Below are 26688 nucleotides of genomic sequence, written 5' to 3' on the forward strand. Positions count from 1 at the left end.
GACCATTTTCATTATAGGGGCAATTTTATGTCTTTCTTGCACCATTGACAGGTCTTGACAAAAACTGATGAAGCCAATGTGTTCTGTCACTGTGCTCGTTCACACAGCTGATTGTAATCTCAGCAAGAACCTCCTGTCTACAGCAGGAGCTTGGATGTAACTACTTCTTGCCAAAGCATTTTGAGCATGTGTTCAGGTAGTGCTGTCTCCTGTCTTTACTGATATCAGGTCAGTGTGGTGAGAGCTCTTTGCATGGTTCTGAAAACCCTTTTCAGCCATCAGGAGTACAAACTGTCCCTCTCACTTCTTTGTTCTGTTTTTCTCCCTTTTATTCTGATGCATGAACTCCTGATAAAGCTGTCCTTTTTACAGGAACCTATCTATGGGTGCCAACAGGGCCGTTGTCTTTTCTGTTTACTGAGAAAAGAAAATGATGTTGAGAAAGGAATTAGACTAAGGGTCCTCTAAACTTAAGGAGTTGGTGGTATCACTAAAGAACTTTTTTTTTGTCAAATCACTTGTTTAGAAATAGGAGTTTGCAATGAAAACTTCCTTCATAAATATTTTCTTAGCATATGTTCTTCACTGTTGTTTGTAAGATAGCCTTAACTTGCATGATTTTAAGTCAACCTGAAAGAGGGGGGAAATGGTATATTTATTGTGTAGAAATAGATTATTTTGATATGATGGTGATTTAAAATGTTTTTGCCTTTTAATAGAATATGCTTGCTTTTTCTGTTCAGTAGGTCTTGCATATGGTTATCAAGAACACTTGCTGGTTTACAGGGTAGTGGCAGTTCTACTGGGAGGGTCAGAATGCACCGATTACTTAAATTATTATCAGAATACACCGCTTCCTCCTTGTAGAGTTGCTCGGGCTCTGGAATGTATGGTGATTAGAGGAAGAGCAAAACCAGCCTACAGATAAAACTTCTACATATGCCTTCATTGTTACCTTCAGTAAAAATCTGCTCTTTTACCGAACTTAACCATCAGTCAAGCTCTTTTTTTTTTTCCTTTTTTGCATGCCTGCTTTTTCTCTTATTTCCCTGTGTCTCACCCTGTCCTTGTGAGTCCATCATTCCTTAGGGTAACACCTGGACCTCATCATCTGCATTTCCTTTTCCAGTGCCTTTCCCTGCTGATCTCCCAGGTACCCGGATACTGTACTTCTCAGCAATGAGGTAGCAAGTTTGCTCAGGAATGCTTGAATTGTTGTTCTGAGGTGGATTTTGGGTACTGTCCTTGGCCTGATTATGTTGGTCAGTCACGTCAGCTGCAGATCTACCTCTTTTTAAATAAATCTTAGGTTTGGCTCAACCTGAGGACTCACCTAGGTTGCCCCTAGCATCTTACCTCTACTAGGACTCTCCTGCAATAAACAGTGCATCCATTCTTTCAGTGGAGGGAGAGAATTTCTGTGCCTCTCTGTAGGCTGGCTTTCACAACATGGGATTTTTCTTTCAGTCGCTTGTCACTTCATGCTTGTGAGTTTGCCCAAGGTACGCTGCCAGAGATGGGGAGAGAATGTTTCCTTTTCCCTTGGCGCTTGCTGCTACCTGCCTCGAAGTGATTCGTGCAGGTTAGTGGGGAGCATCCTCCAGAGGCTGCAGTCCTCAAAACCTGCCTTGGGTTGTGAATTCCCTGCAGCTTTTGCCTCAATCCTTTCCATTTCAGGCATTTTGTCCTTGTGAAGTGGATGTGCTTGGGGTGCCTCTCAGATTCCCTCTGTTCTATGTGAGACCTGAGGAAGGCTTGAAAGAAAGTCGGGTTTCATTCTTGCAAAGCAAAGAGTTAAGAGCAGTCAGCCTGCAGTATTCTTCCCCTTGTTCTTACAGCTGAACAGGTTTACACCAGAAATTTCACCACTCCAGAGGATAATGACAAAATAACTTCGATTTTTGTAATGCTGCTGTGAAGCCTTGAGGTAAGAATTTTTTGCTGCCCTAGCAGCTATGGTTTACTCAATACTTTTCTAAGAATATGACTGAGTTCATGTTTCCAGAGATGCGCCTCTGGAGCTGGAGCAACAACAGCACCGGTAGTATGTTAGCTTGCCTTCCTGCATGGGATATAAACTGACTTCTGTCCTCCCATACACTACAGTTTGCATTTTTCTTGGCTTTGCAGCAGTTTTGACATGATTACATGGTGCAGGAAGTACCGGGTGAGCAGCATTTTCGATAGTCTGGTGGTTGGAGATGCAGTGAGTGCTGCACTTCTGAACAGACCACCCATGACATGTTAATTATTCTGTTGACAGACTTGGCATTTGGAGTGCCTTGATTTCCCTCCTCTGACAGTCTTTAAAGGTCTCGGCTGTCACATCCCATGACCGACAGGGACTGAAGACACCATACCCCCGTGGGCTTCTTGCATTTGGTACTCCTTAATGCCAGGGATGCGAAGCCATCTTCCTGTTGCATTTCTATTGCCCTGGCTCCCTAGGGAGTATCTGAACTCTGCACTGTCTGTAACAGTTTGTTTGTTTGTTTTACTGTGTCGTTCCCCACCACCAGCACCCGTGAGAAGTACCTCAATGCCCACGTCCTGTGCCTGGATGCCTTTGGGGAGCTGGGACCTTTGCACATGCAGAGGGAGGCTCTCTAATAAGGAGTCGCCACCATTCCTCAGCACTGTGGAGTGTGATTTAGAGGCACCTCCAGTCTGACCCAGTAAGTCAGTTCCCATCACTTACTCTTTGGTCACCTTCTCCTTCCTCCAGGAAGACTGTTTTCCACATATGAAAACAACAGCCAGGCTAAATGCAACTCTTTCCCCAGACTAATCCTGATGGCCTTCCTCGTTCCCATGGTCTAATACAGACTGTCATCCCTTTGATGTTCTTTGGGAATAAGAGCCATTTTAAAGCCTTTTTTTTTTTTTTCACGTTTCTATGTTGCATTGTGTTAGCGGCATAAGGGTTTTTCCCCACCTTCAGTACATTGTTTTGGAGAAGGGGGGAGGCAGTTTAAGGTAAGTGCAAAGATGGCATCCTGCTCCCTCTGGAAGTTTTTAGGGGAGCCACAGATTGCCCTCTTGTATTAGCCCAGCATCAACGTGATTTTATGTGCTTTTACAGGTAGCGAGGGTAATGCTGGAGAGCCAACATGGCTAAGTTTAGTAAGGAAAAATAATAATAAAAAAAGGCCAAATAAGCACGCATGGAACATAATTCTCTGTATTCAGAACAGGCTCTTCTTTCACTGTGAATTGCACCATCAACTGCAGGCAGCTGTGGCAAGGATTTTCTGCACCAAGGTTAGTGCTGCACCCTCACTTCCCACTTAACTATCACTATCACTGTGCTTGTTTCTGCCTTGAATTAGCCAGTGTGATACTACCCGGAGTCTCAGTAGTGCCGGTCGCCAGGAAACAGAGCAAAACCATCTTTCTTTTATTATTTTTTGCAAGGGACTGGATTAGTCCAGTTTTGGAGATGGAGGAAGAAAAGAGGAGTGAAAACAAAAAATAGGACTGGGGCTTTTACTGTAAAATAGAGATGTCATCTTCAGATAATAAGAAACCATTTCCTTGTACAGGAAAAACTCCAGCTTCAGCTATAGATGATACAAAATATGGCTTCTATCTTTTTTTGCTTAAAAATGGAAAGATTGTGTAGTGATGAAGGAGCACAAGAGAAAAGACATTTATATATCTCAGCACGAATGTGACAAGTCTGGGAAAAAGGAACTACTAGGCAGCTGCCAGACTTGCAGGCTTAAGAGAAGAACTGCATGCCCAAGCCCCCTCCACAAAAATATTTTTCTCTAAGAAGCTGTTTCGCATTGTAGCGTGCTCTGTAGGGAACTGACATCTCTTTCACGTTGATTAATCCTGATTGATCATCCTTTGTAAAATGTACTTTGCATCAGCTGAGATCTGTCAATTGCTCTTCCTCTTTTCCTGTGTGCCCCAACTCCATCCAGCATGCTTAGTAATAAATAAAAGCAGAGAGACTCCGACTGCTGGTGGCAGGCTGTGAAAATGAGAGTGGCACCTCCTTTAAATGCACTGTGGATAAAAACAAACAAACAAAACCATTCTTTACTTGTATAGCAATGGCTATGGAAAGCCCAAATCAGAGCTATAAGTTTGTGCATATAGTTTTATGTCAGATTTTTGCCACTTGGATAATGTTTTCCATATGTTTTACAAGCGTTACTCCCTCTTCTTTCCCCCTCTGGTTCTCCTGTGATGTATGGGTAGCAATTCTAGATGTTATTCAGCTGCATATCTCATATCGCTTTGCAGATGTCTTAAAGACCGGCTCCATTTTGCAGATATTTTCCCTCAGGAAAAATATCTCTTCACTAGGAAGAGAGTCAGCCCAGGAAATAAGATTAAAACTTAAGAAATCCTTACAGAGCCCTGGAAAATATCAGATTAGACTGCCTGTCTCTTGACAAATCGGCTATGGAGGAGAAAACTGCTGTAAATCAAACGGGCCTTGTGCGTGTTCTGTGTATGATAGGCATAGGTGACAACCACTAGATGGTGCTGAGTATTAGACCCTCAAAAATGCCCAAGTCTCTTTTTTCTCTGCCTTGGAAGTGGGCATTAGGATTCTTAATGCTGCTAGATTTCCAGCTTGTATTGAATTATTGGAGCGTGCTTTTGCTAACAGCAGTGCAGAAGTTCTGCTGTAACCGCAGACAAAGAAGCCAGGAGGTGAGGTAAGTACAAGGAGATAAATGGAAGAGCTGATGTCTCCTACCATGCTTTAAAAACAAACAAAGTGTGTTATCTTTACTTTGCTCACTTGAAATAGTCACCAATTAAAAAACAAAAACAAAACAAAACAAAAACTTGGAAGCTCTGGAAGGTGAGTCTTGTGCTCTGCAGGGGACACCAGCATGGAAATCTGTCTTATGAGCACAGCCCAGAAGAACTGAGCTTAGGGGGAATAATGAACTAAGGGACAAGGAGACATACCAGAAGATTGTGGCGAAGAGGAAGGGGGTTTCCTGGTCAGCTTTCTAGTCTACTCTAGCTAGGACAGCAGGTTATGGCCTTAAATGTCAACAAAAAGGGGATTTGGGCTGGTCAGGAGGAAAAGCTTCCTTGTGGTATGCATTGCTTCTTGACACAGGTCCCATTGCTTCCTTATAAGTGCTCTGAGTGGCTCCCCAGCTGCAAACCACCTGTACTGCCCTTGTCTGTACTGAAAAACCCGGAGGTGATGAAAATATTCCAGCTAGATTTGTGCATGACTATTCTGCTCCCATGATCGCTATGAGCCCTTCAGTCACCAGCTGCCAAGACGGACACGCAGCTCTCCTCTGTGAACTGCTCTAATTAATGTGTGCCTCTTCTGGATTTTTATAGCTCTAAAAAAGTAGCTGTGAGCAGTATCTTGTATCATAGGGAGGTTTAATATCGCTGCTGTGCAGCTGGCCATTGCTACCACTGCGGACGTGACCTTGGCACGTGTTCCCTCCCCTTAGCTCTTCTCACTGTGTTTTAGCACCACACTGCTCTTCCAGACAAATGCTTCAAAAAAAAAAAAACAAAAAAAAGAGCCAATTTTTTTTAAAGTAACTTAGTAGCTTTCCAGAAATCCCTGTGCCCTTGAGAAGAAATACAAAAACCAGACTTCCAGCCCTGAACAAACTTTCTCATGCTAAATATGTGCTCTTTTCTTATATCTCAGAACTTTATTTAGGGGATGGAGTCAGTAACTTCACTAGCCTTATTCTTCTATAAATCCCTGTTGTTTTGTATTGTTGTTATTTATTTGTTTGTTTTTACTGGGAAATTAAATGGAACTGCTGTACAAGCAAACAAATTGTGCTGGAATAAAGATGGGAATACAGTAAAGCCAGGATGATAATCCCACTGCTATCCTTACAGGACTATACTTTTGTCTTGAACAAAAACAAAGGGAAAAGCCTGGAAAAACACAATCAACTTGGAGCAAAGGGGGATTCCAAAAGCAATGGGGTGCTGTGTACAAGGCACACAGGAAAAAATACCCCCAAACGATCCCTGAGGGCAAGGATGGGGATGGCAGTTGCTGTGCTGGACTGAAGCCAAAGTCTACTTAGTTCAGGATAATTTCTCTGGCCATAGCAGTCAGCAGTGAGAGCTTGGTTCTCTCTAGATAGTTTGTTTTTCACACTTGATATTTTCAGGGACGACTGAGAAAAATTGAGTGATATTTCTTGTGTTAGTTTGAGAGGAGCTAGGGAGAGGTGTTTTGTTTTAGCAAGTCTCCTATCACCAAGAAATGTGATAGCCAACTCTGCAGATTCAAGATGAATGGTTTTGGCAAAAGGATGCGAATGTAGCTTCAGAAATAGGGGAACAACCTGTTTTGGTATTTAATGTAGAGCAGCTTGTGTTGGTCTTTAATGTAGAAGCCCGCTTTTTTACTCCAGAGTACAGGAATACGGGATGCTCACCTGCAGACCGCACAGCTCCTGGGTCCAGCACCTCATCTAAAACAGCAGCAGAAGGGCTGGCAGGGTGCCCCGTGCTCGGGGGTGGCCTGGGCTTGCTTGGCTGCAAGGCTCCTGTACGGAGGGACAGCCAGTGAGTTAACAGGGCGGTCTGCGAGGAACAACTTCTGGGTCTTCGCATGGGTTGGTCTTTGAGGAGCTCTGTTTTCTGTAACTCAATGGTGAGCCGTTTGGGAAGGTGGACAGTAATTGCAAGGAGGCAGATGAATGGATGTCATCTATTCAGGCTTGACGAACACCATGGCTGTGTATTTAGCAGTGAAGTGCTTCAATGTCAATGGTCCTTACTAGCTGTGGCTGTTAATGCCTGCGGAGGTGTGTGAAGTGACTCATTCGCTACGCTGCTCCAGACCATCTGAAGAGGACCCTCTGGACCCATCTTTGTCTGCTGACAACAACCAGAAATTTAGACCTTGCTTACATGATGTTAATTATTATTTTGATTGGGGGTGGATTTTTTTGATAGTCTTTTTGTTTCTTTATCTAACTGAAATTTGATTCGATGCTGTCAAGGGGGGAGTGTACAAAGGCCAGTTATGTGGTTATAGCTTATTCCCCTGGCAATGCAGTGCTATAAACACCTCAAATCCAGAAGCTGTGTCCATCCTGAGAGAGTTGTACTGGTTTATTGCTGTCAGTATATTAAAGCAGTAGTGCTTGTGTATCAACAAGCTCCTCTTTCTTTAACAGTGAAAACATGCAGTGAGTAAACACTTTGTTTTTTTGTTTTTCTCTCCCTTCTGAAAATAGGGAATAAAAGGCATTAAATCTGTGTCCCTGCCCCGGCCTCCTTGCTAGGTGCATTTATGCCCTGCCAGCAGCGTGGACCCCTGCTGTAGCCCAAGCAGACTTGGACAAAGGAGCCTGCAGGTGAACCAGGCATTGGAGTGCCACCAGAACAAGGTGGAAGGTTGTTTGAGAACCAAGAGGCTCCTCTGCCTCAGGAGCAAAGGAGCAGGAGAACAGTCCCGAGGAGCTGAGCTCCTGTTTCTTGCTGTAGTCATCCACTGACCTCATGATTTTGCCTTTTGCTCCTACTCCCCATTGCTTTCATGTCAAGGAGACCCAAAGTGCACGCAATGGATGTGAGAAATGTGTCACTGTTCCGTCAGATGGCTCCCTATGGAAATCCTGTTCCTGCAAGGTGCCACAAGGCTCAAATGTCTCATTTCTGACACCTCAAATCCCTAGACAGCAGCTGAGCTCATGTCTCAGCAGGTGGGGCTGTGGTGTAGGGCATTGCACCTCAAGTGTAGTGTGGCTGGAACCAGAGGAAAAAAGGAAAAAAAAAAAAAGGGTTCCCACCTGCAGCAACATAGCTTGGAGTGGGAGAAAGAACACACAAAGAAGCATGAGACTGGGATATTTTACTGAGAACAAGCTGCTGAACAGGACTTTCAGAACCACATCTGAACACTCTTCAGAGAGAGGGAGAAAGTGCTTCCCTTCAGGCATGTCTGTCTGTCCCACTTCATTTCTCACCATCCATAAACTCTCTTCTGAAACCTGCTCAAAGCTGTGAATGCTTTACTTCAGTAAACCCACTGCAAAGCCTGACATGTGGGCCGAGGACAAGGAATGATAAAACCAGTGGAGGCACAAAACCAGAAGTATCTGGACACCCTTCCAAACTTAGAGGCACTGCCTGCAGCACACGTATCGACTTCTGCCTAGTCTAGGGCCAAAAATTGGGCACCTGAACAAATGTACAGTCAGCCTCAGGCCAGCCCTTGAAGGCAGCACCAGGTCACTAGTTCCAATATTTTATTAGTGAAAGAAATGTGTCTGAGCCAAAAATGAACCATAAGTTTTGTTATTTATACTGCAGTGGGCCGTGGCCTAAACCCGAGTGGAGATTTGGGTGGGCCTAAGCTCATGATAAATGGGCAAAGGCCTAACAGTCTGATGCCATCACAGATCTTTTCTCTTGCAGATGATTTAAAAGAAACTCTGATTTAGATGGATGCGATCTAATTCAAAGCCCAGAGCTTTCTCCCTTCTCCCGTGGACCTCCGCAGTGCAGAGCGGCCCATGTGAGGAGCGGCCTCCTGCTTCCTCCTCGCCAGGCCTCGGACACCCAGCTGGGGAACTCCTGGCCTGCCCCTCGTGCACAACATCCCTCCTTCAAAGTGCTCTCTCCTGTCAGCTCCCCCTCGGGCTTCGGGAGGCTGGGCTTTCATTTCCAGATTTGCTAGACAAGTTTCACTGTGATGCCCGTTTTTCATTCTCGGCTTTTCTGGCTCAGACCTTTCATTTTCCACTTCCTCATGTCATAAAAAGCTGTCAGACTTTTTTTATTTAATGACAGGGCTACATTTCTGCTAGCGAACAGAAAATGGTGCCCTCCCTTGCTCTTTTTTTTTTTTTTAATCCAGGTGCTAGGAAGGACCTGGAGTAGCAGAAAGCAGAAGGAGGTAGATGGGACAAAGTGGAGCATCTGCTTCACCTTGTCCATTAAGGACTGGGGTTTTACATTCCTGCGTGTGGTTGCTTCCTTCTGGCTTGTTCTGCAAACCTCCATCCTTTTCCATCTGTTTCTTTTTAACCAGGTCTCTCTTCCCTCACAGTGTTTTGCTCCCCTGTGTCTGGTGCACACACAGGGTGCTGAAGGAAAGCCCTGTGTTTCTGGTAGGGCGTCACTCTTGCTCCACAGGCTGCAGGGGTTGCCCGAGATGGATTTGTCCCACAGCTGTCGTAACATTTTGCATTTCATCACTGTGTGAGCTGGTCCCAGTTCTGCTAAGGCCCCCTCCAGACTCAGGTGAATCCTAAGGATTTAAGAGCAGTGATGAGATCATGAGAAGAGCCATGCCAGATAGGGCTCACATTAAACTTGTGCATGGGATGTGATGACAAGACTAGAACACTAGGGGTAGGCCTGCCTGCAGGTGAAATATGTAGCCCACCCTGGACACAGCCGGCTGAGCTTCTGCTTGTTGGCAAGTGCACGTCCATGGGAAGCGGGCTGCTGCACTCCCACAACAGTGACTCACTGAGACAAGCCCTGAGGTTTACCCATCTTGCCACATCCCTTGTGTGGAGGAGCTTTCGACTCTTTGAAATCTCAGTTCTACCTTCATATCTGAACCCTGCCTCTCCTCACTCCCACACCCAGCCCCTGCAGTGCCCTGATGAGCTCACACCTGGCAGGCCCAGCCTTGGAGTATTTGCTCATCTGCAAGAAAAAGAAAAGTTAGTGACTGAGGGCTGAGCAGCTCACTTTTCGATTTACAGATACTTTTTTTGTAAAGCTCCCAAACCCCAACAAGTTACAGTGTTTCTGAGAAACAAAACAAATCTCCTTTCTCATCCTTTGGAAATGTACACATTTCATTTTTTCTCCCACTTTTCCCATGTCTCCTTTTTGACAAACATTGTTATTTATATCCCCTAAGAATGAGAAGCAGGTTTTCCGTCACAAGCATCAGAAGGGCTTAGTCTCAGGCCATTCCTTGAGATGCAGTTAGCTGCAGCATGTTCTCTCACAGCCAGGAGGTATGAGATGTGGCTCTTCTCCTTGGTGCCCCTGTTCAGAGCAGAGTTTAGTGAAATTAGATCTGTGCTTTTGTACTACCAATCATGCTAAATTTGAATCTTGGTTTTGCTCCAAACACTGGAAAAGAAATAAATGCCCTGGGGGGTGACACAAAGAGAGGGACAGCTGGAAAACCCAGACTTGGGAAGTAAATTTTAAAGTTAAGCTTCAAAGTTTCATTTCAGGGATGTGGTGAGAGTGGTCTCAGGTGGATCAGAGCTGAGAGTGGAGCCACCACCACCGAGGTCTGAGCAGCTGCCCAAATCCCCCAGTGCAATGAGGCTACTTGCACAACAGCCTTCAGAGATGAATGAGGATGTGATGTTTGGAGAGCAGAAGAGGTAAAATAAAATAAAAAATAAAGCGGATAAAATCTATTTTATCCTAGATTACGTTTGTGGGGATGCAGAAATCTCTGAGGGCTGGAAATCTGTCAAAGCAAACCCGTCCTTCAGAGCTTGGCAGAGACCAAACGGCCCTACAAGATGCAGCTGTCCTCTTTGGCCACAGCTGCCTCTCATTGAGCTCCTCCCTGCACCAAATGATAAAGGCAAGCGGAGGCTGCTTTCCCTGCTCTATGTATTCCTTCTGCAGCATTTCTCTCATGCTGATGGTGCAGTTCCTTAGCTCTTTGTGCTCACTGGTCCCTGTCTAGCTGCCCTGGGGACAGGGGGTTGGGATGAGCTGCATCCCATCCATGGAGGAGTGGGTATGGGGCTAATGCTCAGCTGGGTGGAGTCATGGGGTGTGTTTGTGGTGCTGTGTCAATGGGGTCTGAGTTTGAAGAAGGAAAGAGCTGGACTATGAAGTGTAAATGTTGGTAACATGCTGATGAATGGTGGTGTGCCTCCCAGGAGGCTGAGACTGCACACAGCTCTATGTGGGTATGTAAAACCTGGGAGCAGGGGGCTATCAGTATGGTTATTTTTGTCTGCGTAGACTTTACTGTGCCAAAATAACATGTAAGTGTTCTTCGGTATTCCATCAGGGAGTATGATTGCAATTGTTGCACACAGCCTTTTTCATCCTCTCTCCATGGAGCAAAGTATGTTGCAGTGCACGCATTTAGAGAGGAGCTGCATGCGCCAATGTTCATATATATATTTTCTGGAGATGGCACGTTTCTTTAATCTTGCTGTGACCTTCAAAGAGAAATGGCCAGGTTTGTGATGGCTTTTAGCTCCTGTGGGAGAGATTTTCCTTGTCTTCAGCCAGCAGCAGAGGATGCGGTGTCTGCTGGAAGCTCAAATTAGAAGCTAATCTGAGTGTGTGAAGCACATGTGCACGTGTATATGTGCGTGTGATGATGTATCTCTGCATCTGAAAAAGCTGCACGGATGTGATGAGCATCTCTGTAGACATGTGGGCTTTCAAATGAAGTAGTTTTGCTTCTGTTCACAGTGGTTTAAGTAGTTCCTCCCATTTCTCACTCCTTTTTCTGGCTGCTGTGCTCCTGCAGTGACAGCTCTTTATTGCCAAGCCTCGCATTCAGGTATTGGAGATAATTATGAGCAAAAATGAGGGGTCATTTTTTAAACAGTGGAATTTCTTTCTCCTTAGTTCTTGTTCCCTTCTTCTATGTGAGAGTGGGGCAGGTCATTCTGTTCATCACTTATAAAGCCCCCTTCTCTTTAGGGAGAAAAATGCTTGTCCTAAAATGTGACTTTCTAAAGAATGTGAATCTGACTCTTCACGTTAATGTTACAAAGGAATTTCTATTAGACAGCCTAATTGTATCATATGGGCCATAAAAATGGCTTCCTAATGGTCAGGCACCTTGCCTTTAAAGGGGAAACAAAGTCTGAGATACCTCAGTTTGGGGAAGGGGAGGCTGGCTGAGTGGACAAAACCACGAAGGCAGTGGTGAAGGACATAGCGAAGTGTTGGACCTTGCAGACACTACTAACAGATTCAGAAGGTTATAGACTGTAGGTCCGTGAACAGATCCTATATGGAACAGCAACACTAAATGCTACTCTTTTAGCAGTCCCTTGGGATGTTTTATAATAGGTATCCATCAGGTATGCTCTTGATGAGGCTGTCTCCTCAGACACCAGCGTTGGGGAGCTTCAGAGGAAATCTGTGCCCTCGGGTTTGCACCTTAAAATCTTTTTTTGCCCTGTGAGACCTTATCTGGAAATCAGGGAGCCCCATGTGCCTGCCATGGGACTTGGACAAGGCTGGTGAGTGTGGAGATACCAAATAGGGATGATGCAAACTCACTGAGGCAAATGCCCTCCAACCCTCATCACCTTCAGCTGGGGCCAAGTGCTCTCAGAGCCTCACAGTGTCTGTCTCAGGCTGTGGCCAGGGAGGTTGTGGACCTGTGCTGAGACCCTGCTGCCTGCAGTGAGGCAGCTGCTGCTAGTGCTTCTGACAAAATGAATGAAAAGAGTTCCCTGCACAGCTGGGTAAGGGGCTGGTGGATGCTTCACACGCAGCCTCTGCTGTCCCACCACTGGCAGGGCCTGGAGGGGCACCAGGGCAGGGGCTGAATCCCCCAACTTGTGCTGGGCAGAGCTGAGAGCTTCTGCAAAATGGCTGGACCTGCGTGATCCCAGCACGAGGGGTTTCTGTGCTGGAAGACTTCATAAAGTTCATGAGAGGACATCAGCTCAGCTTCTGTGAAAGCTTCAGGTTGGCAGTTTTCCTTGGCTGTGGTTCCACTGAGGCTGTGATTTCAATAAATATCCCAGAAATCCCTTACTCCTGCCTTCCCGTGAGTTACGATGTTCCAATATAACATGAACAGGAAAAGGTAGAAGCTGGTAAATCTTCAGTGCTGCGTTGATCTGGCTGGAGTCTCAGAGACTGAAAGTGCTGCAGATGGGAAGTGCTGTGCTGGTACTCCTTGCACTACTGCCAGCCAGAGGCAGCTGAACAAAAAGGGGCATCCTGTAACCTTGGGAGGGAGCCGTGAGCTCTGCTGAGGGTGCCCCACTTGCTGCAGTGACGGTGGCTGTGTTTTGCCCTTGAATGGAGTTTGTGCTGGGGTGAGTTTGCAAGGCCCTCCTGCCTGCAAGCTCAAGAAGCTGGAAAGCACCAGCATGCTGGACTTCTGCTTCTTTTTCCCCCCAGCTTAATGTGATGGATACTTGCTCCTGATATCCTCCAGATTCCAACAATTTTTCTTGGTGCTTTTGCCCTTTCCAGCTCCCACCTGGAGGTGGGTCTGGACCCTACCTGGCCAAGGTTGTGGATCGGGGGCCTTGTGGAGCCCCTGGGGCTGTCAGATCCACGGCTCCTGTTTCTGGCCTCCCCTCGGCCTGAGGTTTCTCATGCTCAGTGCCAGGGCTGGAATGTTTTGAGAAGTGTTCTGTTAATTGTCTGGGTTATTTTGAGGGATGGAGCTTCAAAAACAAGTATGTTGCTGTGACTCTTAGGAAAGTTGAGCATTTTTTCAGTGCACTTGACTTGAACCCAGCTTGCTGTGCACGATGCGAGTCACTCTTATGGGATGTATGAGAAACTGGGTAGGATATTTTTCACAGGTTATTTCCCAGACTGCAGTGGTTTTTGTCTGGAATTCCTCTGTAGTGGGAGACTGGAGCTTTATCACTTTGCCAGATGAGCATTGCAAGCTGCTTCTGCTTTGCAGCTAAGAGGGCTATTATGGGCACTAACCTGGTGGCTATATTGAGCTTTAAAAGCTTAGAATTTCTATGAGGATTAAATTGCAGTTCAGGTCACATTCAGCACTGTGATGTGCTGCCAATAAAGGAGAGCAAATAGTCATCAGATTGTAATAAAAAGATTTTATTGTTAATTAATTCTGAGCACAAGAAAAGTGTTACGTGCTTTACCATAAAGGTGGGAAATAAATCCCTGTCCTAGGGAAGTTAAGATACAGCACGTAAGAGAAGCAAACGATCTGGGGCGAGAAAGGGACATAGGTTCTCATCCTCCCTTCTACCGCTTTTCGTAAGTCAGGCTCATAAAGCTGATCAAGTTGATTATAAGTGGATCTTCTCGTTTAATCATTTGCATTAATATATAACTTATTCTACTTAAATATTTATTTTGTTTCTACACTTTCAAAAGATCTCATGACAGGTGCATGACTCCAGAGTGATTTTTTTTTTGTGTTGATATCTCCTGCCTCATTCTGCCCTAACTCCATTCCTCTTTATCCTTGATGTGTTGAGTTGCTGCACAGGGGTTGCCCCAGGACTGGCTCGATTGTCTCCAGAGACCCAGCTGAATGATGTGGCCATGCAATTCTGACTGCAGAGGCTCAGCTGTACCAGGACGTGACTATTGAGCCTCTGCCATAGGGAAAACAGATCTTCATGTTGAGCTACATCCCAAGAGATGAGCGAGCTTCAGCACAGAGCTGGGAGGGGAACAATTGCTTGGCCAGTTTTGGGGCACTAATGGGAACCTTTACTTGCCACAGTACTGTTCTGAGCTAGAACCTGGATTCAAAGGGCTGCAGCACCCCTGGTCACCCTCCTGAACCCATCAGTCCCTTTACCCTTTTGACTCCCCATGCTGATCTAGGGAGCCTCACTACATGAAGGATGTTCGTCAGTGGGAGCTGGAAAAAATCCACTTCACCAAAGGAAGGGAGAAGAAACGCAGACTGGAGTAACAGTGGTGAAGGTAACACCACTGTCTTCTCTAAGGCTGTGCCCAGCTGTGCAGCTGTACAGTTCCTGCAGTGATGGATGGGTAGGTTACCTCCCTCAGGGAGGGTTAATGGCACCTTCTCCCAGGGGCCCTGTGTCCCAGATAATCATCTCTGAAGACTTTCTTGGCTCCTTCAGACTCTCAAAGGAAATTCATCTGACCATGGTTAGCCTTTTAGCAGGTGCTTCTCTCTTGAGAAACACAAGTGCATTGCAGACCTGTTAATTATAGCTTATTGGGGATTCTTCTGTTCTCATTTTCATTAAGAAAAATCTTCATGAAGATAACCTTAAGGTTACACTGACCTTAAATACCACTTAAGAGAATGTTTAACAGTGCAATTTAATACAAAGCAATTCAAATTCCAGTTCCCGGTTAACTGTATACTCTTTGCCCTAACTTTGAGCTGGGTCATTGCCCTCTAGCACCTTACTGCTTGGACGTCAGCCAGAAACCACGAACCAGAAGGTATTTCTGTCCTGGTTGGCAAATATGCCATCCTAGGCAGCTCATCTTCTGTTAATTGCAGAAATAATCAGCATTCACCCTCTGTGCCTGTTCTGGCTGGGCATCAGAATAAATTAAGGATGGAGCCACTCCTGGGGGAGTAATTTCTGTCTGGCCTTTTTGTGGTGCCTGTGGAGGCGATCAGCTGGAGGCCGCCTGAATGGTACCTAGCTCTATGCCGTGTTTAAGGTGGTCTGTTAGACTTCTGGCATACCTTGTGTTTTTGTGGTGCAAGTGGCTGAGGCCAAGGGTGTGCAGGGTGATAGATGATCTGGGGCACTGCAATGTAGGTTTTCAGAAACCCAAACACCCCCGCAACCTCTGACCAGCATGAGGAAGCTCTTTGGAAATGGAAAGTATTTGGGGCAGTTTAGGAATTTGGCCAGTGTAGATGAGTAATGCAGATAACATTTTTCTTTTCCAACTCCAGGCAGTGGAGGCTGGTGGCACACACTTTACCATGTTGGCACTGCAGCATGGGTAAACACGTCTCAAAGGCTTGCAGTGGTTTGGATCTGGGTGAAGAGCACAGTGAGGTGCTATGGTTAGACCATCAGATGGTTCCCCACCTGTTGTGGGGGAAGGACCCCATGGCTCTTTCTGCCCATTGGGACAAACACTTCTCTCATTTTAATTTTTTCCAAGGGTCTTCCTGAATTGAAATCAGGGCTGAGCTCAGAGTCCTTCAGTAGGTAAACTGCTTTCACCCATGCCTGGGCACCTGTTTGAGCACCTGGAAGCTGACTGACCCTTGCTTAAAGAGAGCAGGAGCTTCACCAGAGAGGGTGAGCCTCCAGCCCAGGGATGGAGTGGAGGAGGAGGAAGGAGCCACTTGGTGGCAGCAAGCTCAGAGAAAACCACCCTGAGATGTCTTGCGCTCTTCTCCCAGCTACTGTGCTCTGCCCATGTAGAAAGAGCTCTCTGAGGAGAGGTTTTGTGGGAAAAGTTCCTGAGCTGGGGCTGCTCTTCACTTGCCTGACTTGGCTAGGAGCCATGACAAGCTTGTCTAAGAAAACTACCAGAGCTGTCTCAGCGGAGTGTATGGATGGGCTTTGAAGTGAGAATTAAGAGAAGGAACCCCGGTGGATGAAGAGCTCCAGGGAAGTGAGCTGTGACTGTATCCTCAGTCCTTGTGGCTTCAAGATACGTGACTTTCTGGATCTTCAGCCTGTAGTGCTTTCACTGAGCAAGCAGGAGCCCAGCTGGGCACGGGGTACTTCTGCATGAGGTGCAGCTCCGTGCCTGGCTGGTGGGCCATGGGTGAGCAGAGCTGCATCTCCATGAGCAAGGCCCCACATCCCTGCAGGACAACATCATGCACTCCTTTCTCCCCCTTTGCTGTTCTCCTTGCTACCCTGGCGACTGCTGAAGGAATCACCCAGACTGGGGAAGTACCTCCTGCCAGCCTGGAAAAGTGAAACCTCTCTGTCTGGCAAGGGTGCAGCTGCACAGCCCAGCCTTGCGTGACCTGCTCCAGCCCCTGAACTCTAATGCTGATTTTCCTTAAATGTTATTAGCTAAACTCTGGATGACTTTGTCCAAACTGTTTCTGGAGTCTAGACAGACTTTATGTTTCAGATGGCACTTCCGTGCCTGGAGGCCACAAAAAACAGTGGACCTGATTTATCAGATCAGAATAGTGCTAAGAAAAGTCTTTTTGTGTTCTCCAGATGTTCGATAGTTGAAAGTTCAGCTACATTCATCAGTAATCTGAAAAACGTTCTCTGCACCACAGCTATAAAACAGACATGTTTTACTTTTTGTGAAGACAAGTCTAGATGATGCTTGTCCTTTTTTTTTTTTCCCTGCAATGAAGAACGCTTTAATTCTATCTGGGCAATCTGGGATACCAGATTTGCTCTTCTAGCTGTTACCAAGGCCATCACCCAAAAATACAGAACTGATTTCTCCAGCACACTCTTCAACATTCATGGCTCTAGAAGATCCCTTCCTATTGAAAGTGATGCTGGGTAAGGCCTTGGTGATTATAAAGAAAATAAGGTTCTTAAACCCCCCCCCCCCAAACACACACAAACTTCTTCCATGTAGTTGGTCATATTCCTCCTTCCCATTACTGTATCAAGATTACTCACTAAATACTTAGGCTAACAAATCAGCCACTTGAATTGGCAAAGGGTCCCTTATATCATTCCACTGTACAAAACTGAACTGTGTCTCAAAAAAGACTTAACATCTCTAACATGGAAGTCCCAGCTATAGAGGGAACAAAAAAAGAACAGTTGTGGTGGTAAGACCCCACAATTCTCCTGTGATGCTTGTACAAGACTGATTTGTTTAGTTTATTATGTTTCTCAGGTCACTTCTGTTAGGCAACAGAGCTATTTATTGAATTACCTGATGCTTTTGCAAAGTCAGCAGTGCAATATTGTCACTGTTAATGTTCATTGTATGTCTGCTCTGGAGGCCACATTGAGATCTCTGCTAGGCTGCTTCTGGTACTCTTATTTCTGATAAGGCAATAGCTGTATACAACCTTGCAGCTTACAGTATAGTCACAAATGAAGAATTTGAGTTGTCAGAGGTCCTTGTACAAACACGGAGTTCAAAATATGTCTGTTAAATGAGAGGTGAGATTTTTGGAGCGAAGCTCTGCAGTTGGAGGTTTTTTTCTTTGCAAGTTCTGGCTGCAGAGTGCAGAACCTTGGTACTCATAGCTTGGGCCTAGGAGCTAATGGAGCATTTGGGCCTCGAAGATGAAATATGGCTGGGGACATGTCTTCAAAGCGTGCAGAGGCCTAGTGCTGCTGAAGTACGCGTCTCGTGGTGGCTGTGCTGAACAGGTGCTGTGTCCCCCAGGACAGCAGCTAGCACGCTGTCAGCACTCCCTCGACTGTTCGGCTCAGGTCCCGAAGCTTAGGCGACCTGAATAACAGGTCTCTGTGGATCTGGTTTATCTGTGTCGAGTGGGGTGCCTCAGGGCCAGTGCAAGCAGCTCATCTGATGGCTCTGAGGTGGGAACTGATGCTTTTGCTGCACCCCTTGCTGGGGCTGCGGGCTGGAGCTGCCAGGTAGGTCTGACTGTGTTTCTACAGGCCGCACCTGCAGGGGAATAATGCCCCGGGGCTGGCTCCTGGGGTGGCTAGCAGTGACTGCCCCCAGGGAGGAGAAACCCGTTCAGCTCCAGCTTGTCACCCCTGCTCCTGGGCCGGGGTCTACCCACTTGTTTCTGACACTTTCCTACAGGGCACCCAGTGAAAGGGGTTTGGGGCCTTCAAAGGGAAGGATTAGCTGATCTATCTTGTGGTTTTCTTATGATCAACACAGGGAGTTAAGGACAGTAGTGATTCTGTGCAGGATGCTTTCTGTCACTCCTTTCTGTACTCAGCAGGCCGAGTTACCCAGGTAGTACAAATAAACTCTGAGTTTTGGGGTTTCCTGAGCCAGGTACCACAACTAAACTCTTGAGTTTTGGGGTTTTCTGTGCTGTTTCCTAAAATGCACCACCCTGGAAACGCTCTGGAAACACCAGGACGCAGTGAGGGCGAGGAAGCAGAGCGGGCTGGGCTGTGTGATCTGCAGGCACGGGGGGTTTCTGCTGGGACCCTGAGGGTCCCGGGGGGCGGCTGGCCCCGGTGGGGGGGGGGCGGCGGCGGCTCCATTAAGGGGGCTGTGCCGGTGCTTTCCTCCGGTACCCTCCTGCCGGCGTTAGGACCCGGCGGGGCGGCCCTAACCCGTCCCTCCCCAGCCCATGGAGGAGGAGGAGGAGGAGGAAGAAGGGGGGGCCCCACGCCGCCTCCCCGCCTCCCTCCGCCGCCGCTGCCCGGCGAGGCAGCGCTCCCAGGCTCCACCGGGGCTCTCGGCATGAGGAGGCTGCGGGCCAATGCCATCGCCGTGCTGACGGTCGCCTGGATCCTGGGCACTTTCTACTACTTATGGCAGGACAGCAAGCCCCGCACGGCGGCGGGCGGCAGCGGGCCGAGGGCGGCCGGCCGGCCGGAGCTCCGCCGGGAGGACGGGAGCCTGCCCCTGGCCGTGAGTGGGGTGGGGGGAGCCGTGCTCGGGCGAGGAGGGGGATTTGGGGTCGCTTTGGGGGGTTTTGGGTCGTTTTTTTTTTTTTTGGGGGGGGGGGGGGGGTGGTTGGCGTGCCCGCTCGTAACCATGGCAGCGGGAGAGCGGGGCGATGCTGCGCGGGGGGAGGTTGGGTCCCCTTCAGCCTGGGCACAGCGGCAGCTCCCGCAACTCCAGGAATAGCTTCGTTAAAAATAATGATAATAAATAACGAGGCAGCCCTGGGGCAGAGGTGGCCCGGCGGTGATGCAGTTCGGGAGCTGCTCTGCGCGGCCCCGTCGGCAGCCGGCAGGCAACAAAAGCGGCACGGGCAGGGGCAGGGGCAGGGCTCGCTGTTCCCTGGCTGAAATACGGCTGGCAGGGCTCTGCCCCTTCGGGGGGTGTTTGGCAGGGCAAAAGAGCCTTCTGCTGAGACCCTCGGCCGCTGCTTGCAGAGGGGGGAACTCAAAAGTCAAAGCCGAGGCTCTTGGGTTTGGTGAGGATGTTATTTGTTTGCAGCAGCCGGGGCATCTCCGAGGTCCTCTGAGGAGCAGGGCTGTGGACATGCCTGCGGTGCCCCCGGGCTGTTCTGCACCCCTCTGCAAAATGTTCCCGTGCTGTTGAACAGCGTGAGGGTTTGGAGCACCGCTGTCTGTCGGATCCCCCCGTAGCGTGGGGAAGGCTGCCCCGAGCCCCTGATTTCTTGCGTGTGCTGAGCGTGCGGCTCTGGCAGTTTGTTTCTCAATTCCCCCCGCTTACCCTTCTGTTGTTATTTTTTTAATTGCATTTACTTCGCTCCCCCTCGCAGGCTTTGCGAGGTTTCCTGGATCTGCGTGCCCTAAAATCCCTGGGAGGAGGATGCCGTGGAGGTGCCGCGCGTTGCTGTGCTGCTGCTGCTTGGGGGAGGCGGTGTGTGCTTGCCGCTAACCACAGTGCCTGGCTTTACAAGCTGTAGCGCCGGGCAGCCGCCGCTCCACATCCCAGCCTGCTCGCAGATCGCTGCGAAGCATCCCTTACCACTGAAATCCCATACCACGGGGAGAAATAATCGTCCCTTGCCCTCCTGTCCCTCCGTGCTGGGGTCCCATGATGTGCCATTCCCCAGGAAGGCAGTGGCTGGGATCGAAGACCTTCTCCTGACGTACCTGACCACATCATGGTGCGGCGGCAATACCATGTCCTGACCTGCAGCAATCCCCTTGCATAGAGGAGGATGACAACGGGGTTTTGTGGCGTCTGGGCTTCCCCTCGTGCATGCTGGGGACAGCATTGTCCCTGCAGGGGTGGCATCTAGTGAGAGTCCGAGCAGGTGGTCTTCTGCACCCTATGCAAGTACGTGGGGTTGGTTACGCGTGGCTGTGGCTGTGCAAGGTGGTCTTAGCGTTCGTCCTGCCTCCTCCTGCTGGGGCTGCAGTGCTGCCTGCCATCTGCCCCCTGTCCAGCCCAGAAAACGTGCCATTTCAACCTGAAATTGAATCAGGAGGGAGAACCCTGAGGGAGAAATGGTTATCTAGAGACATGGCTGTCCTTCTGCTGTGCAGAGCCCTCATCCCTGAGCTTGTTCCCTGAGAAGCTGAACTACTTGGGGTAATAAATAATGGCAGTGTTGTGCAAGAGAAGGCGTGCATATCCTCTGCGTGCTGCTCGAGTCCCCTGGCCTTCCACAGAGCCGCAAAGGCAAGCTGCCTGTTTTCAGCCAGCTTTTGGTCTGCTCTGCTCTGTGTGACTGATGATGCTGGAGTTCAGGTTCGGGTTCATCTGCAAGTAAGGGTGACTCATGTGACTTGTGGTTCTCTGGAAAAATATTTTTGCATTTTTCTGCAGTTGGCTGCTTTTCTGTCTGGGGGAAAAATTGTGTCTCTTTGACGAGCAAGTCCAAGAGTTCTGCTCTTGCATCTATGCCGTGACATTTCAGATCCTGGGTGAATTACGGTGAAGTGCTTTCTGGGCTTGCAGTGAGATGTGGTTTTCTTAATTATTCTCTCCTGGTGAATAAAAATAACTTCAGGTAAAAAAACAAAGTTGATTCTGAGTCTCATCTTGAAGCTGGGTTCTTATTTGTTTACCTCACATTTATTAGCACAAGTTTAAACTTAAATTCTGGATGCCTGACTCTTAAGAGTCAGCAAGGGAAATCTTTGAATGCTAAAGCTGGGCAGTGGGGCTGTCAGAGATCAAACAGCATCCCAGAAATAGCTCATGCATTAATGGCGATCCTACAGATCCCTGTTTCTTATCCAAAAATCTAGAAACTTGGCCTCTATGCAACAGCCTCTACCCAAACAGGTTCTACAGATGCTTGAAATAAAAATGCAGCAATTGGGAAACTGGAGGCGTGAATCAGTGTGAGCTGTGCCCCTGGACGCTCCTTGTTCCATCCACCGTGGGCAAGTGTCAGAGTCCAGGGAATGCACTATTTCTGTTTGCCTCCTGACCCTTGGAGGCTTCCCAGAGGCAGAACCTGTGCAATGTGTCTTCAGAGGGGCTTTGGCATCGTTTCCACAGGCTGTTAATCATTCACCACTTGCCGCTCATCTGCTTTTGTTTGGAGCTGATGGCCAGAGCCTGACTCCATCCTCCTGCCACAAAACGCTGCCGGGTGGGAAGCTCACCCAGAGCACCCCGTCCCACCTGCAGAGCGTGTTGGTCAGAGGGGTGGCTGGCAGGCATCCCTGAGGAGTTTTTCTTGTTGGCTGATGGTGTGTGCTGAGGATTTATTCGCTCCCACTCCTGAGTCAAAAGCTGGATGTGAGGCTGCCCGAGGGCTTCTCCAGCTGGCTGGCTTTCCTGGGGTGGCACAAAAACAGCATCTTTGGAAGATGGACTGTGTTAGGTGCTGCCTGGTTGCTCTTTGGAGCGGGTGTGCTGTCTGTTACCTTTGTCCTGCCAGCTTCTGTGGCCTGTGCAGCTTCTCTGTGATCCCACCAGAGGCTGCTTGGCAGCTGACAGCTCCGGCACAGTCGCGCTGCCTCACGTTTCCCGGTGTCAGCTCTGGTGGCTGCCCGCTATCTCCGTGTTCAGCCACTTAAAATGAACACCGGGCAGATAAGATCGCTGTGTCCTTTTCCCTTGTAGCAAAGGATTTCTAAATGCTCTGCGAGCGGCACCGAGCTGAGCTCTGCCTGCCTGTTGTGGGGCTCCGGGCTGGGCTGACAAAGCGCTGTCTCTGGGTGCTGAGCAAGTTGGTGAGGAAGGATGCCGGTCGCCTGTTTTCCCTCTCATTTAGCCAGGTATTAGGTAGTGGCTGGAGTCACCTGCTTCCCTGGGTAGCCAAACTGGTGGCTTCTTTCTGTTTGCTACCAGGGCTGCCTCGACGTGCTGTTATTTATTTAGGGAAGGGGGACAGCCCTTGGTGGCTTGTGGTGGCAGTTCCTATTGTGGATGAGCCCCTACAACACACTGGTTCTCCGTGGGATCTCTGTTATCAGCGGCAGAGGAGAGCCCTGTGCCAGGAAAGGACCACTGCGTGCCTGTTTCTCCAAGACTAATGTTCAGGGACAGTTCAACAGCCTAATCTTTTATTTACAGCGTTTATCTTGGAAATGTGGGAATGCCATTTGCCTAACTGGCAGAAAATGGTTGTATTTAACTTGTCCCAGTGGCCCGTGTGAGACATTAAAAATCAATAAGTAATAATAATTTTTAAAAAAGGATCACAGTGATGTTAATTAAATGCAGTTGGCAGCGCTGGTGATGTCGATGTGTGGCACAGCAGTTCTGGTGTTGCCTGCTGCAGGGGCGCGTGGTGACCTGGGCAGCTGGGGTGGTGCTTGGAGGTGGGGGGCCGAAAGCACAGCGCTCCCCAAAAAGCATCTTATAGCAGAGCCTTGCCTTTGAGTAAGCGGGTGAAGCAGCTGCAGGCTTTAGTGAGAACGCAGTGTGCTGCTGCTTCCAGAGTTAGATTTCTCCTTGTGTTTATAAAACCGCCCTGACAAACCTCCGTGATCTAAAAGCTAAAAATTTAGCAGCGTTTGCTGGGAACAGAAGCAGTTCTGTGCTGCCTTTCAGTTTCCCCAAAATCTAAAATGGAGATTTTACCTGTTTTGCAGGGCTTTCGGGAGCCTTAACTTGCAAGTCGTGTAAAGCATTTCAGATGAGATACCCTTAGCAAAACATTTGATTGAGTTCACTCTTTTGTGAACATTTGAACCAGAAACTGGATTAGCAGAAATGCATGGGTCAGGAAGGATCAGCTGCCATAGGGCGATGCTATGGGCACAGCAGGATTTGCTCAGTGTGCTGAGCAGCAAGGAGTGAAAAGAGGCTGTCTCCTACCTGCTGCTATTCTTCACCGCATTTTTGTGAGCATATTTTCTTGCAACTAATAAGAGACAAAGGACAGGAGGTGGACTATTCTCATTAGACTTTCCAGGTCCAAATTGGGCTTGTGGCTGTATGTTCAATGAAGTATGTAGGAGTATGTTAAAAAATAATTTATTCTGGACCAGCCAAATCCTGAAACAGCCACAGCCAGAAAAGCACTCTTGTGCAACAAGGTGTCTTTAGCAGGTCTCTGAAAAACTCTTCCTGCAGGATGAAACTGGAAAACACTGATGCTTTCCATCTGCTCACGTGCAGAATGCCCTGCATGAAAGATTGTTGTGCTGTACCTCTGTGCCTTTTGGTATCAAGTGTACAGTTTACAAAAAAAAAAAAAAGATTATTAAGTGAGCATCTAAGAGCTGCAAAAAGCAGATCCTTGGGTAACTTGTGAGTTGGTTTCTGAGTCTGGGAACAGTGATACAGTGGCAATTCAAATGGTAACCATCAAATCAACTTCAAGTTTTTTTTTTTAAGTAAATTAATTGGAAAAATTAATAGTAAAGTATCAAAGTTAAGAAATGTAAGTCTTGGAAGTGCTCAGTGATGTGATCGTGCTCTATTTCCCAAGTGCTACAATAAGTATGTGATACCTTCGTTTTCCTTTGTACCTTGAAGACATTTTGGATCCAGTTGTGCAGTAGGAGGAATTACCAGCTACACCAGGCTGTTGGTGGAGTAGGCTGTGTGTTTCCTAACTTCCTGGGAGGTCTGTTTGCCCGAAGTGCAAACACCTCAAGTTACACCTGAAGCTAGGGCGCAATCAGCCTCCCAGTGTGATTGCTGGGTGGGTTGATAGGAGCAGCAGCAAATAGGGCATAACCTGTGGTGCTCTGCCCTTGGCTTTGTGCTCAGGTACAGCAGAGCCGGCTCCTGGCAGCATTAAATGCAGGCTGAGGGGAGCACGGTTGTGTTTCTCCCACCTCTCAGAGCTCAATGTGGTGTTCACACCGAGCCTGGGTTGGCAGCAGAAGGATGGATGCTCTGTGGTGAGGTAGCCCCTTCCAAAAAATCTCTTGGAGCAAACCTGTGCCTGTCTGCATCCACTGTGTCTTTGGGTGGTCCAAGTCGTGCTGTGCCATGCCCTGGGATGCCCGGCTGCTGAGCCGTGCCTGCTAGCTGAGCACTTCCAGTCTGTGCTGGGGAAACTGGTCTGTGCTGGCCGGGCACACCCAGAAATTTTGGGGAGGGCTGGGAAATCAGTGCTCCTTCAGAACAGCTGTGGTTGGCACAGAGGCTCCGTCAGGTCAGGAGACGAAGTGCAGCAAAGGGAGGTCTAGCCTCAGAGGGGTTGCCCCAGCATGCTTCAAAAGCTGCTTTTGGCAGCGCGTGAAAGAGATGCAAAGAAAGACCAGCTGGGTCAGGTCAGGTTCCCGAACAGGCACAACTCTCCTGCTGCGATGTTGGGTGAGCCAGGAGGAGGTGGTTTGAAGTGAAAGTGAATGGTGCTGTGCTTGCAGTGCAGGACACACAGAGCGAGTCACATCAAGTACCTGGGAAAATCTGCTGATGTGCTTGCATCACTTATTTTCAATAATGCTGGAAGCTAATTGCTAGTATCACTTAGCTTCCAACGTTATTGAAAATAATTGCTGATTGTAAATTATTTCTCAGTGATTTTGGGGGGCCCAAAGCCTTGCTTTCAGGACAGATGTGCTGAAGCTGAAGGGAAATGTGGTGGGAAGATATAAATGACGGTGCTTGGTAGGGTGAATGACACAGGTTGTGCGGTATTCTCCTCTCCGCTGCTGTTCAGCCGCTGGGTTGTGCAGCTGTGCTTTGCCATTGGCACCACTCCCTCCCTTCCTGCCCCTTGCACCTAGGGAGTCAAGGAGCTTCCCGAGTGCTCTTGCTGCCCCCGTGGTTTTGGGCACGCCAGTCTCAGCGTGGCAATGCCATGGCAGCAGAGCCCGCTCGCCCACCGCCGTAGCAGCAGGGGCTCTCCAGCTGCTGCTTGTCATAGAAGAAATTGCAGGGACACCATCCTGCGTGCACCTCATCGGAGGCATAAGATGTGTGTGAAGCTGAGCCCTTTAAATCTTGGTGCCCTACTTAACAGGGATTTAGTCCTCCCAACCTGTCACAGCCCATCTCATTTTTCCTCTTTTTCCTTTTTATTTAGAGGATTATGACTGTCGCATTGAGCTTAAAGGGGATCAGAACGCTCCGTGTCTTTCTTCTGCTTCTCCCCAATTTCTCCCGAGAGACACTACAAAGAAGGGGCAGGAGCGGATGAACGGGCATTAGCATCACTGCGAGTGCTGAAGAAGGGCTGAGGAAAATCCTGTGCCTTTGCCTCTTGGGCTCATGTTCTTGCGGGATCTGCAGGGGATGCTCTGTCGCGCTCGTGTCCCCAGATCACGCCTGTGCAGGAGCAGGGGCTCGCAGGAGGCTGTTGACGCCTGCAGGGGGAGAGTGCAGATGGGCAGCTGTGTCTGAAGGGGTCCCCTTGCGGCTGTTCTGTGCCTCCTGTACCCTAGGAGGCATTATTCTAGCTCACGGGTGTGCAAAAACCTCTTGGTGCTGCCTGCGTGTTGCATGGTCAGAAAACAAGGTATGCAAACGTACCTGGTTCCTTCAGCTGCATTTCAGTGGAATTCAAAACCGTAACATCTGAATTTCAAATGAAACAAGTGTTAGCAAGCAGAAGCACAGGGTGACTGAACTCACTAGTTTATATAGCAGTGAATTGGAGAAACTAGGAGATAATGCAGCACACAGCATTTATTAAATGTCCAGGAATTTGCTAAACCAAGTCTTGTGGGAGATTAATAAAAGCTAAGCAAGCTTTGGGGATCCACATTACATCATCATTTTCATCATTTTTTTTTGTTTTTTTTTTTGTGTCTAGCTTTCTGCTAATGCAGTTATAATTCCACTAGAAACACACCTCCTACTGCTATATTTAACTTGCCAGCCCTGTGTGAAGCTTTAATTGTGGTTGTCACCACTCCGTGGCAAGGATAGTCGGGAAGCACGTTGCCAGAAGGTTATGTGAATCATTAAAGGGGGTTCTTCTCTTCCCAGATCCGAGTTGTGACTGAATGGGAAAACACTCTGTTTAGCTCAGAATTTGCCTTATCAGCTCAATGCTTTTCTTCCCAATGTAAATTCCCATATCACTGTCAGTTGGGAACATCTGACGTGGGTAAATTTTGATAGGTTTCAGTCACTGCCTGTCAGCTGGTTTATGTCTGAAGTTAGAGAAAGCAGCGCTGGCTGTAAGCC

At 48.2% G+C, this 26688-nt stretch overlaps 1 protein-coding gene across 6 annotated transcripts in view; it reads left to right on the forward strand.

Moving 5' to 3' along the window:
* Nucleotides 1-18832: 18832 nt before the first annotated feature.
* Nucleotides 18833-26688, forward strand: part of GALNT16 (polypeptide N-acetylgalactosaminyltransferase 16) — a 68588-nt gene continuing 60732 nt past the window's right edge. For 5 of the 6 annotated variants that reach the window (XM_035539121.1, XM_035539123.1, XM_035539122.1 and 2 more), the window contains exon 1: nucleotides 18899-19125. In XM_035539121.1, coding sequence (XP_035395014.1) covers nucleotides 18955-19125 — 171 coding nt within the window. In that variant the 5' untranslated portion in view covers nucleotides 18899-18954. Of the gene's footprint in view, nucleotides 19126-26688 lie in introns of all 6 variants that reach the window. The other variant, XM_050710762.1, reaches the window with a different exon arrangement.

This window comes from Cygnus atratus, chromosome 5 (genome assembly GCF_013377495.2).
Source record: "Cygnus atratus isolate AKBS03 ecotype Queensland, Australia chromosome 5, CAtr_DNAZoo_HiC_assembly, whole genome shotgun sequence".
Lineage (NCBI taxonomy): Eukaryota > Metazoa > Chordata > Aves > Anseriformes > Anatidae > Cygnus > Cygnus atratus.